This window comes from Poromitra crassiceps (genome assembly GCF_964638095.1).
Source record: "Poromitra crassiceps genome assembly, chromosome: 28".
NCBI classification, from domain to species: domain Eukaryota; kingdom Metazoa; phylum Chordata; class Actinopteri; order Beryciformes; family Melamphaidae; genus Poromitra; species Poromitra crassiceps.
Window position 1 is genome coordinate 9,786,639 of NC_139651.1, and position 13,616 is coordinate 9,800,254.

Below are 13,616 nucleotides of genomic sequence, written 5' to 3' on the forward strand. Positions count from 1 at the left end.
ACACCTACAACAATACCAACAACATCCAACTCGATAAATCGCTGCAAAACCACAATGCAGAGACAAATGCATCATGGTTTCATTCCAAAATCAGACTGAAACCTGTCCATTTTGAAAAATCTAATAATAATTATTAGGTAACAGCCAGGTGCAGTGTGTGGCATTATAAGCTGCAGACTGTAAGATAGCAGCAGTGTACTTGTACAGCAATGTACTAGGCATCTCCATTCCTAGCCTCGCCTGGCTGCTGCGTGGCCTCGCCCACCCTGCAGCTCCACCGCTGGGCGGGCACACCTGATCTTACGACATCACTGATGATGTCACAACTTCGCATGATCACATCACTGATGACATCACCTTTGCTCTTATGACATCACTGATGATGTCATAGGATTGGCATTGTGACATCACGTCACAATGCCCAATTGCTCAAGTGACATCACTTCTGGGGCAAAAATCAGAGCCCACTCCCTTTTAGTCACTAGGCATCTTGTGTGCTACGCGCGCTTCCTGCAACAGACAGGAAGTTACCAGCTCTGCAGTACTGCACCAAACAGGAAGTTACCAGCTCTGCAGTACTGCACCAGACAGGAAGTTACCAGCTCTGCATTACTAACGGACAGGAAGGGGTTTTCCAGAGCCTTACCTGGACGGAGTTGAGCCTGCAGTAGCCGTTGAGGGGGAAGCGGATGACGTGCGTGGGGTCCTGGTTCCAGCCGGCGTTCACCGAGTTGCACATGACGTCTCCGGTCTCGGGGAAGATCTCCTCGATGAGGACCTTCTCGCCGCTGAGGGCGATCCTCTCGCCCAGGTCGGGCGTGACGCGCACCACCAGGCAGTCGCAGGGCTGGCCCAACCTTCGCTGGTCGCGCTCCTGCTTCCACCGCTCCAGCTCCTTGGTCATGGGCGCCAGCTGGTAGTAGCGCGCCTCCTCGTACAGCAGCTGGAAGTCCTGTGCAGGCGGGACGACACGGGGATCAGAACGGTGAGTTTGCAAATGCATGTTCATTATATCTTAAGGTCACCCTGACAAAAGAGACCTACACATTTATTGCACAAGATGACTATTGAATTCTGATTCAAACATAAACATGAGAGCGGTGAGTATACTGGTTGCCAGGCTCAAGTCCCCACAACAGCCACTGTCGAAGCGTCCTTGAGCAAGACACTGAACCCATGCTTATAATTTTGTCAGCGAACCAAGCTTGTTCACCAATGTTCAGGGCGATTTTCTCTGAATGTTGCTTTTAGGAGTAGGAACATTCAAATAAAACCCATCATCTTCAGCTATTATCAGATCTCAATGTCTGACATGACACATCATTTGAAAGCTTACAATCTGCACTTTCATCATCTGTCAAAACTGAAAAAATGACCTTGGTCTACTTGTGACACAAAACACCAGTCCCTGTCACAAATTAGGGGTGTAAAAATGAATCGTATAATCGATGCATCGCGATGCGGACGTGTGAATCGAATCGTTGACAGATGAATCGTTGAATCGTTTGTTTACATTTCATTTCTGTTGACAGTCAGATTTTAAAGCACTTTCTAAGTAAAAAAGGGACTTGATATTTATCTGACTGCTTGTATTAACTGATGAAAAAGTAGCCATGTGCAGTAAAAATATAGAAAATTGAGGATCTGATACTTGGAGCTGCAATACTTTGAGCTGTATCGAGATGCATCGTGGAATCGAATCGAATCGTTGACAGATGAATCGAATCGTGAGGCCAGTGAAGATTCACAGCCCTATCACAAATGTGTTGACCTTTCGTCATTGTGAAGATGTCCATAACATCTTTATGGAGAGAACCACAACAATAAAGACAGATCTGCGACTCGTACGAAGAAGGACCACAGTCTCATTAAAGCTAAGCCTCCTGTAGTCAGTGCTGTGCTGCTGCTGCTGCTGCTGCTGCTGCAGCCCTCCTCCTCCACAATGGCTGTTGGCAGAGCGGCGCTAGCCTTTAGCGTGTTTTGAGCGAGCCGAGGCCGTCAGCAGGGCTCCAGTGGAGTGGGGATGGTTGCATTCCTGTGTGCAGACAGTCTGCAGCAGATTGCCTGCCTCTCCTCTCCCTCCTGGGCAGGGCTTGCTGGGGGCCATTTGCCCCCGCGCTCCTTGCCTCTAATTTCCCACAAGACCAGATGGCACCATCCTTCAACACTAGCGTGGAAGAGAGTGTGGAGGAGGAGGAGGACGAGGTCTGCTGTTTGGAAGCAGACAGCTCAAAAAGATATGTGCAAGTGAACATGAGGACAATCAGCTGTAGCCAAGAAGGATTTTAATGTATTCCTTTACGTGGAGGCAATTTTATGTTAATTCGGCTTGTGGCCCCGATGTCGAGCTCCTATTAGAACAAGATTTAATTAGGTAAAAATGTCACCTAAATGCGGCAAATCTTTCTGCAAAACAAATAATTAATAAATCTGTGTTCGGATTAGTGTTTTCGCAAGTGACAAAGAATGACAGCTTCATTCGTCTGTAGTTTTGGCGGCGCTCTCACGACGGCCATTCGTAGTTGATTCTTAAGATGACGTTTGGGTTCCTCAGCTCTTAGCTACAGTTGGTTTTACTGGCAGACCAGATGACAGACAGTTATCAGTTTGATAATTCAATTTCCCTTGATGCACTTCCTCCACAAAACCAAATTGTACCTTTCACATTGATGTGTTGCTATACCCACAGTGCTTATCAGCCCATTAAAGAAGGCGCTGATCATGCCTTTGATAACATATATAGAGAGCCAAAGTGAAACGTCATTTCCTGCTTTCTCCCTGTACCAGCGCTGGGAAAATATGAATGGCGGTGGACGGAGAATAAGGTTACTTTTTTGAACGCTAATTTTGTCAATTTAAAACATAACTTTGCATGTCAAGAAAGTCGCAGTTTGTCGTCAAACTGAAACCTTAGGGGTTAGTTTCCTATAAAAACTACATAGCTCGTGGAAGCTCGTGGCATGTCGCCGGTCTTCAGCTTTGCCGGTAGAGGAAGTGACGTCACTTAGGCATATGTAGTCTTTCTGATTTAAAACTTCTAGTGCAACAGTTTGGCGACAAACTGCGACTTTCTTGACATGCAAAGTTACGTTTTGAATTGACAAAATTAGCGTTGGCACCCCGTGGCACAATTCAAACGGGATCAAAAAAGTAACCTTATTCTCCGTCCACCGCCATTCATATTTTTCGCAGCACTGGTACAGGGAGAAAGCAGGAAGTGACGTTTCACTTTGGCTCTCTATACAGTATATATACAGTAGCCATTCTACAGTATAATACTGTATAACGGGTAAGGAGAGAAGTTGCTCGTCTTGGTGCAGTGGAAAGCTCACAGTAAATGCAGGAGCAAAGTGAGATAACGCGGCGCGGAGACAGAGTCTGTTTCAGATAGGCTGCATCATCATTAGCTGTGGGTGCTGCCCTGATCTAAAACAAGTTTTTCCCCCCTTTCCCTCGTCTGGACCACTGCTGGACACAGAGGGAACATAGCAGCAGACAGTATCTTCATCTGGACCACTGCTGGACACAGAGGGAACATAGCAGCAGACAGTATCTTCATCTGGACCACTGCTGGACACAGAGGGAACATGACAGCAGACAGTATCTTCTCCTCTGGACCACTGCTGGACACAGAGGGAACATGACAGCAGACAGTATCTTCATCTGGACCACTGCTGGACACAGAGGGAACATAGCAGCAGACAGTATCTTCATCTGGACCACTGCTGGACACAGAGGGAACATGACAGCAGACAGTATCTTCTCCTCTGGACCACTGCTGGACACAGAGGGAACATGACAGCAGACAGTATCTTCTCCTCTGGACCACTGCTGGACACAGAGGGAACATGACAGCAGACAGTATCTTCATCTGGACCACTGCTGGACACAGAGGGAACATAGCAGCAGACAGTATCTTCATGTGGACCACTGCTGGACACAGAGGGAACATGACAGCAGACAGCATCTTCATCTGGACCACTGCTGGACACAGAGGGAACATAGCAGCAGACAGTATCTTCATCTGGACCACTGCTGGACACAGAGGGAACATGACAGCAGACAGTATCTTCATCTGGACCACTGCTGGACACAGAGGGAACATGACAGCAGACAGTATCTTCATCTGGACCACTGCTGGACACAGAGGGAACATGACAGCAGACAGTATCTTCCTCTGGACCACTGCTGGACACAGAGGGAACATGACAGCAGACAGTATCTTCCTCTGGACCACTGCTGGACACAGAGGGAACATAGCAGCAGACAGTATCTTCATGTGGACCACTGCTGGACACAGAGGGAACATAGCAGCAGACAGTATCTTCTCATCTGGACCACTGCTGGACACAGAGGGAACATGACAGCAGACAGTATCTTCATCTGGACCACTGCTGGACACAGAGGGAACATGACAGCAGACAGTATCTTCATCTGGACCACTGCTGGACACAGAGGGAACATAGCAGCAGACAGTATCTTCATCTGGACCACTGCTGGACACAGAGGGAACATAGCAGCCGACAGTATCTTCATTAACCGTGCTGTTTCTGTCAGACTCTTTCGTCATGAAAAGCCCCTCGCTGGTTTAACCCTTGAGGAACTCTGCCTTCATCTGGGGAGTGTGAATCGCATCCAAATCCAACCCCATCTGGCTGAGCGGTGACGCAACCCATCTTAAGATGATGTTTTAATATTGAAAGTTTCGGAATGTGAAAGGGCGAGTAGATTATTTTTTCGCCTCTCTCTCTCCTGGCCTTCTGACAAAACTCGTACCAAGATGCTCCCCTTCGGGCGTCTCCCCCCCCCCCCTTATTTATACAGGGGGAGTCTCACTGAGAGCAATGCTCTCTTTTTCAGGAGCGCCCTGTTCACATTCACACCTGCAAGCTGATCAGTACAACCACAGTCTGACCTGCTGGCCACTGAGCAGCTCCACTGGAGCGGTTGGGGTTTAAGGGCCTTGCTCAAGGGCACCTCAGTGGTGGTAATGAGGGAGGGGGCAAGCGCTGCCTTTTCACTTTCCACCACCCAGATTGATCCTGCCGGGTCCCGGGGATTGAACCGACGACCTTTCCAGCTCGCTTCTCTAACCGTTGGGCCGCCACACTGCCTTCTCGCCGCGGCTGACAAAACCCGTAGCGAGACGCGGTAGGTGAGGAGGACGTGCGGGAGGCAGGCCGCGCCCCGTCCTGCCCCGCTGCTAGCAGCTCGACGAGACGATTCGTCCCCCAATCCGGTGTCCAGACAGACAGCCCCCGTTTGAGCGTCAAAATAATGACCCGCCCTGACCGCCCACTGGCAAGGCAACGTCTCAGGGAAGGACAGAGGGAGGGAGGGAGAGACAGAGAGACAGAGAGAGACATGGAGACAGACAGGAAGACTGATAAAGACCTGTGTTTTGGAGTGAAAACAGTCAAATAAATCATCACGAGTGGGGAGGGGGGTTCACAGGTTGTTGATTCAACAAAGCACCGAAGGAAAAAGAAATCCAGCCGACTCTCATTTGATAATGCGGTCCAAGAATACAATAGCGGATTTCTGCCACAAAGAACCATTAGCTTCCTTCCCATTCTTCTTAGTTAGCCCGCTTGATTTAAAGCGCAGCACTGAAGCCACGAATCAAAAAGCAACACAGAAAAGCACTAACTCTTAACGCTTCACAACCGAGCCCCACATGTGAGCGAGCGAGCGAGCATTGCTTACAGACTCGTGATTAATTGTCGTTTGAATAATGAGAGACGAGAGGGGAGGATATTAATAATAACAATAGTGAATATTTTTGCTCCACAGGCGGAGGAGAGATTTTTCTTTCCTTTTTGCTATTCCGCTCAGACTTTCACATTGATTTAGCAAAGCACACAGCGCCGTTGCTGCCAGCAGCAGAACAGACCCGGTGCCCTCGGGCGACGGCAAGCCTGATTGTGTTCAGATAAGGACATGCTCGATTCCGCCCTGGCACTATTTGCATTCCCCCCCCCCCCACCCAACTTCAGGCAAATTGAAAGGTATGCAGATCAACAAAGGCTTTATATGCGAAGAGAGGTAGGAAACGTAATGAGGTTGAAACAATGAGGTCCGATGCATTCTGCTCTGCTGCCTGATTGGACTGTCGAGACTTCACAGAGAGGGCGGGCGGACCAGGCGGGTGGGGGGGGACTTCCAGAAACAAAACTAATCGCTACTGACTCGGGGCATCATTTGCCAAAAAATGCAGGGCCTTTCATGTCATGCTCGTGTTGTTTGCGGTCTGGCTCGCGTTCAGAAACTAGCTCTAAAAGCCTGCAGAGTTTTGCCCCCGGGGCGCTTGGCCTTGCCTCGTTCCCCTCGTAGAGAATGACGAACACGCCCTCAGCCCACAGGAAAGGTCGCGCGGCAAAGTGAAGGTAGAAAAACACAGAAGCGAAACAGTGGAAATACACCCAGGAAATAATATCTCTGCATAAGAACCTTGAACAGGGAGGACAGAGTTGCAGGCAGAATATATAATACTTGCGGCAGAGCTACACAATGAAAAAGACAAATATGCGCACATCCAAAAAACGTACAGGTGCTGGACAAAAGGTAACTATAACAAAAAGATAAAGTCCGCACACTGAGGCTCCATCAGTGGTTTTTTTATTTGCAACGTTTCGATCTTCACAGGATCTTTGTCATCTTTTTGTTAGAGCTACGCAATGGCCACAGGGATACTTGGTGTGGGGCTAACCTGCTAGTGATGCTATCAGTCTGCTAGCATTAAGAGAATGTTCATTCTTACCATTGACAGCCTCCCTGACTGTGGAGACTGGACAAATACAGATGTATGTACAAGTCCAAACAGCTAAGGTCATGATGACATGATATCAAAATGACAAAACACAGTTACATTCGCTTCACCGGCAATCTAAACATACATGGTTTGAATGGGAATCTATGTGTGTGTGTCTGTCCCCCCCCCCCTGTTCACCCCCCCGCCAGGCTGTTACTCATTGCTTTCTCATGCTTCTCTTCAAGCATGGAAAAAGCATCATTTGATCCCTCGCCCGACACCGTTTGTTGTGTTGCCATGGACCATGTGGTACTGGGTCATTTTAAAAATAATAACCATAATGGATCTAATATATGTGCAGTTCACTTGCAGCGGAGTTCTTTCTTCATGCCTGCTCGGAAACAGGAGCCAGGTGTGTGCAGCCACAACGTTCTGATGTGAGCCAAAGCAGGTGCAATGGCCCCAGACAGAGCAAACCAGACGTGTGTGTGGGTACTGTAGGTACTGTATGCACAGAGATCTACATGGATAGAAAATGTGTGTAAAAGCAGATTAAACAAAAGGGAGACTAAACACCACACTACTTGTCTGCACTGTATAACTGTGCTGCTAACATGCTACACAGCTCTCCCAGCTAGGCCCCGAGTGTCGGTGAGACTGTGGTTTTGGGTTCTGCGTGGGAGCCAGTCATCAGAGCACAGGGCTGTTTCACCTGGGCTCACCTGTATAGAAACGCACTCGGAGTGAAAAACAACAGCTCTGGGCCTTTTGGCACACATCGCCCGGGCCATGCTCCAGTTAGCCGGGGCTATTCACCTCTCCGCCCGCACGCGTCAAACTGATTCTCGCCCATAATGCAACAACACCCCCCCTAACCTGACTCCGCCCCCCCCACGTCCTGATGACTGCTTATGCGACAGGTGATTGATGTGCTTGAACGGGACGAAGGCGAGTCTAGATTGGCCTTTTGCGAGAGCAGCTCTGGTGTCTCCGTGGTTGTGTTGTTGTTGGGTCCTGGTAGCACTGAAGAACACTCAACCTCCCCTGAGAGAGCCAGGTAAACATCCAAATACAAACCTAAGTCTCGATGGCGACGTGTTTACATCTTACAATTCGGGGGACTCGGCTGATCCTCCAGAGTGACAGAGTAAATAGGCTTTTCTTAGATCCCCGGTATATCGCGAGTAACTCCACAGCGAGCGTTGAGCATCGCACGTCTTCGGTACTCCAGCGTTTTTGGATTTTCTTTTCTTCAAACTGTTGCAGGGCTGAAAGCAACAACAACAACAACAACAAGGCAAAGAAGACAACACACAATACGGTCCGTTACCTTGAAGTCATCTGGAAGGAGCAGTCTGCTGGACCTGAGGAAACTGAGGATGTAGCGGAAGATCTCGCCGTCCCGATCTATGAAGTAGTGCTGCTTCAAGCTGTCCAACACGATGGGCTCCGTGCCGTTGAACAGACGACTGATTCTGGAAATTGAAACACACACACAGACGTACACACACACACAGACGTACACACACGTACACACACACACACACAAACGCAGACACGCACATAATAGAATGAGCCGGCTGCCTTCGAAAATGCATGAAACAATTACCCCTCCATTTATTTTTCAATTTTATTAGCGGTAAGCTTGAAATGCATTAGCATTTAGCAGCCCAGGTTGAAACAAGGGGCTTAAGGCAACACTTCCTCCGTTCCAGAACTTGTTTGAAGTGCCCCCTTCTGCGGAGAGATTACAACAACACACACACACACACACACACACACACACACACACACTCGCGCCGCTTGTACTTACACAAATTAATGTTTTACAGCTCTATTATTCCATCTGTCAGAGGGGCCAAATGAAACGTATGAAACCCGTGGAAGACGACGTGAAGAATGCTAAGAGGACAGCTGGGCGAAAAAATATTTGACTTGTTGTTACAGTGTGAGAGTAGGGCTGGGTATTGGCAAGGACCTCACGATACGATACGTATCGCGATACATGGGGTCGATACATTGCGATACAATACATATTGCGATATATTTGCAATACTCGACATCATTTACTGAAATTTTTTAAATAGAGCTAAAAATACAACACACTGTGTACCACCCAGGTAAGTGTAATAATATGTACATCACTTTATATTGAAAACTTAGTGGACAAATTGAGTCAAAACTACTGAGTGTTGAGTGTGTTACTGAACGCACTGAAATCAAAAGTATTCTTATTGTGTCACTGAATACACGGCTGTGCAAAGAAAATCGACATGGCGATATATCACGATATTTTTTTTAAATATCGATACAGTATTGCGGAAAAAAGTATTGCGATATATTGCCGTATCGATTTTATTGCACAGCCCTATGTGAGAGTGTTATGAATGTGGACATCTCTGTACAAGGGCAATCCACTGCTGCATCCAATGATGCTATATATATATTGAATGCACATATTCAATACTGAGTGTCTATTCACCTTATGTAGCCACGCCCATTTGACCTGGTTGTGTGGTCGTTCGACGACTTCCGGCAAAAAAAAGAAGAAAAAAAAAAATGGCTGGCTGCTCCAATATCATCTAACTCTGAATTAACTAATAATTTAGCCAATTGTATGTAACATACCAAATAAAAGCAAACGGCAATGTCGTTAATTCTCGCATTCCAGGGAATTACGTTAACGTCTGCAGGTCTTATAGACGTAAGTGGCTCGAGCTGCGCTCGGAGGACAGAAAACCTTCTGAAACTTTCTTTGTTGGAGTCCAGGTATGTTTTACAAGAAAGTGCTCGTCATTGTCGACGATAACGTTATCTGACCTGGCTAACAGTGGATACTCCGCTTGCTTGCTGTGTACCGAGCTCAAAGTAGTAGGCTACGTTCTTTGTTTTACACCCTGCGCTGTCCGCTACAAAAACAACTCTCTTCTTCATGACGTTCTTTCATATTTAGCGCCGTGACCGCCGGAAATGTTAATAGGACCCGGAAGAATTTGGCCCACTGTAAGGTCTGAACATAAGGTGAATATTGATATGATTTACAGTCATAACTGTATGCATGTGTTTACTCTACTGTCCATTGCGCTGTGGAGGAAATCCTATAGTCCCCGTGCCATGTGATGTGTGTCAGCGCTGTCAGAATCCCTCGTGTCTGTAGAGACATGAGTTCACGAACACCATTCTTATTATTATTACCATATGGTACATGTGTTACATGTGTGTACATGTGCCACATGTATGTGGAGTGACATGTAAAGTCTCCTGTCCATAGCATGTCTTGTATGTAAGGCCCTGTTGTGTGCTGGTAGCAGGTCAATTGCCACCCAGACATGCTGTGGAGAGGTCAGACCAGTGACCACCTTCATGGAAGTGACACCTCCAAAAATAAATATGGTGGCCTTTTGAGATGTATACTTGGTGTCAGTGATCGATTTCAGGGGGAAAAAGTAAATATCATGGTATGAAATGTAGTCACTACGAGTCAGTCGCAGACTATGTTTACATTTTGTGTGGGAGAAACCCCCATTGGCTTTTTGCTGCTCTCCTATAGTGTGTTTCATGTCATGCTGAATTACATGCACATTAACTGTCCAGGCAAAGGGGAGACTGAAGAATAACTTAAAAGAAAATAATTACACCAAAAAACAAATTTACACAAATTTACAGTAATTCGTTTTCCAATTAGAATTTTAAAAACTAATTACATCGCATTTTAAGCGTCTACCAACTATTGATGAGGCTCTGGCATGAGGCAACTGTTGCTGCCCCGTGCCCCGTGGTTAACCCCTTCCGACGGCGTGCCGCAGATGAAGGAGTTGCTGTAGCTGAAGTTGGCTACAGGCAGATGAAGGAGTTGCTGTAGCTGAAGTTGGCTACAGGCAGATGAAGGAGTTGCTGTAGCTGAAGTTGGCTACAGGCAGATGAAGGAGGTGCTGTAGCTGAAGTTGGCTACAGGCAGATGAAGGAGGTGCTGTAGCTGAAGTTGGCTACAGGCAGATGAAGGAGTTGCTGTAGCTGAAGTTGGCTACAGGCAGATGAAGGAGGTGCTGTAGCTGAAGTTGGCTACAGGCAGATGAAGGAGTTGCTGTAGCTGAAGTTGGCTACAGGCAGATGAAGGAGTTGCTGTAGCTGAAGTTGGCTACAGGCAGATGAAGGAGTTGCTGTAGCTGAAGTTGGCTACAGGCAGATGAAGGAGTTGCTGTAGCTGAAGTTGGCTACAGGCAGATGAAGGAGTTGCTGTAGCTGAAGTTGGCTACGGGCAGATGAAGGAGTTGCTGTAGCTGAAGTTGGCTACAGGCAGATGAAGGAGTTGCTGTAGCTGAAGATGGCTACAGGCAGATGAAGGAGTTGCTGTAGCTGAAGTTGGCTAAAGGCAGATGAAGGAGTTGCTGTAGCTGAAGTTGGCTACAGGCAGATGAAGGAGTTGCTGTAGCTGAAGTTGGCTACGGGCAGATGAAGGAGTTGCTGCTGTAGCTGAAGTTGGCTACGGGCAGATGAAGGAGTTGCTGCTGTAGCTGAAGTTGGCTACGGGCAGATGAAGGAGTTGCTGCTTTAGTTGAAGTTGGCTACGGGCAGATGAAGGAGTTGCTGCTGTAGCTGAAGTTGGCTACAGGCAGATGAAAGAGTTGCTGCTGTAGCTGAAGTTGGCTACAGGCAGATGAAGGAGTTGCTGTAGCTGAAGTTGGCTACGGGCAGATGAAGAAGTTGCTGTAGCTGAAGTTGGCTACAGGCAGATGAAGGAGTTGCTGCTGTAGCTGAAGTTGGCTACAGGCAGATGAAGGAGTTGCTGTAGCTGAAGTTGGCTACGGGCAGATGAAGGAGTTGCTGCTGTAACTGAAGTTGGCTACGGGCAGATGAAGGAGTTGCTGCTGTAGCTGAAGTTGGCTACAGGCAGATGAAGGAGTTGCTGTAGCTGAAGTTGGCTACAGGCAGATGAAGGAGTTGCTGCTGTAGCTGAAGTTGGCTACAGGCAGATGAAGGAGTTGCTGCTGTAGCTGAAGTTGGCTACAGGCAGATGAAGGAGTTGCTGCTGTAGCTGAAGTTGGCTACAGGCAGATGAAGGAGTTGCTGCTGTAGCTGAAGTTGGCTACGGGCAGATGAAGGAGTTGCTGCTGTAGCTGAAGTTGGCTACGGGCAGATGAAGGAGTTGCTGCTGTAGCTGAAGTTGGCTACAGGCAGATGAAGGAGTTGCTGCTGTAGCTGAAGTTGGCTACGGGCAGATGAAGGAGTTGCTGCTGTAGCTGAAGTTGGCTACGGGCAGATGAAGGAGTTGCTGCTGTAGCTGAAGTTGGCTACGGGCAGATGAAGGAGTTGCTGCTGTAGCTGAAGTTGGCTACGGGCAGATGAAGGAGTTGCTGCTGTAGCTGAAGTTGGCTACGGGCAGATGAAAGAGTTGCTGCTGTAGCTGAAGTTGGCTACGGGCAGATGAAGGAGTTGCTGTAGCTGAAGTTGGCTACAGGCAGATGAAGGAGTTGCTGTAGCTGAAGTTGGCTACAGGCAGATGAAGGAGTTGCTGTAGCTGAAGTTGGCTACAGGCAGATGAAGGAGTTGCTGTAGCTGAAGTTGGCTACAGGCAGATGAAGGAGTTGCTGCTGTAGCTGAAGTTGGCTACGGGCAGATGAAGGAGTTGCTGCTGTAGCTGAAGTTGGCTACGGGCAGATGAAGGAGTTGCTGCTGTAGCTGAAGTTGGCTACGGGCAGATGAAGGAGTTGCTGCTGTAGCTGAAGTTGGCTACGGGCAGATGAAGGAGTTGCTGCTGTAGCTGAAGTTGGCTACGGGCGCTCATCAAGACAAAGAGTGGAAATTGCTGTTATCTTTAAGCGTTCATCACACCATGTTGGCACCGTGCCTCCAGATACACTTGGACAGATATTCATTTCTCCCATCGCTGGTGTGGTTTTCCTGCCTCTCCCCCGCACTCAGTTCTCTCTCTCTCTCTCACTGGTCCCAAAAAAACACACACAAAAAACATCTAGTGCCGCGCACTGTACATGATCTATTTTCAATTGTTCATTTATGAAATGCTAAATATTAATTGTGAAAAATTAAATTATTTTCTGAAGTTCATAATTCAGTATGGCTCAAATATGGAGGATGCCCTTTGTTAAAAAAATAAAGAAAGAAAAAAGTTGCCATTTTGTTAACCAGGAACTTAACTTAAAAGTACTATATGGTAACTGTAAAGTACCATTCTTTGTTTTCATTGTGTCACCAATCATTTCGTGAGAGTAGGTGTGACTGAACCTCCCCCATCCCATTTTGGATCACAACTCGACTCGATTTGCATCTATCTCCCTGAGCAGAGAAACCAGGAACGCCTGTGCTGCTGTATAAATATATGTCATCATACTAATGACTTACGGGTACCAAACCAATCTGTTACTTGAACGTAACCTCTTTAACGTCTTTCGCTGCACATTTGCGTCCTGTTTGTCAGGAAGCGCAGCTCGCTCTTGGCGGGGGACACGGGCGGCGTTACTTCTTATCGTCGTCATTCCGAAGTAATCAGGGCTTTGATCACGGTGGCAGCTTCTACAGTTGTAGGTCGACTGACAAAAGTCGTAACGGCAAAGACAATCACAGACACACATACACCACCTGAGCACATACACCACCTGAGCACATACACCACCTGAGCACATACACCACCTCAGCACTGGCATTGGCACACTCGATTATATTAAGATATACAGTACGACGAGAGACGCGATGAGAATGTCAATGAACCAAACAGCATGGCTGCTTCAGTCTCATCCAGAGACTAATTTGACTGAATTTTCATTACGACGCTGTTGCTTTGAGCTGCTATTTAACGCACGTATCAGGTGTCTTCTGACCCCGATGTGTCGGCGTAGCGTTAGCATGC

General features: G+C 47.6%; 1 protein-coding gene across 3 annotated transcripts in view; it reads right to left on the bottom strand.

The window, feature by feature from the left end:
• kctd15b (potassium channel tetramerization domain containing 15b) overlaps positions 1-13,616 on the bottom strand; it is a gene marked incomplete at its 5' end in the record, with an annotated part of 43,799 nt that overhangs the window by 20,417 nt on the left and 9,766 nt on the right. For all 3 annotated transcript variants that reach the window (XM_083662060.1, XM_083662059.1, XM_083662058.1), the window contains 2 exons: positions 647-952; positions 8,082-8,226. In XM_083662060.1, coding sequence (XP_083518186.1) covers positions 647-952; positions 8,082-8,226 — 451 coding nt within the window. The remainder of the gene's footprint in view (positions 1-646; positions 953-8,081; positions 8,227-13,616) is intronic.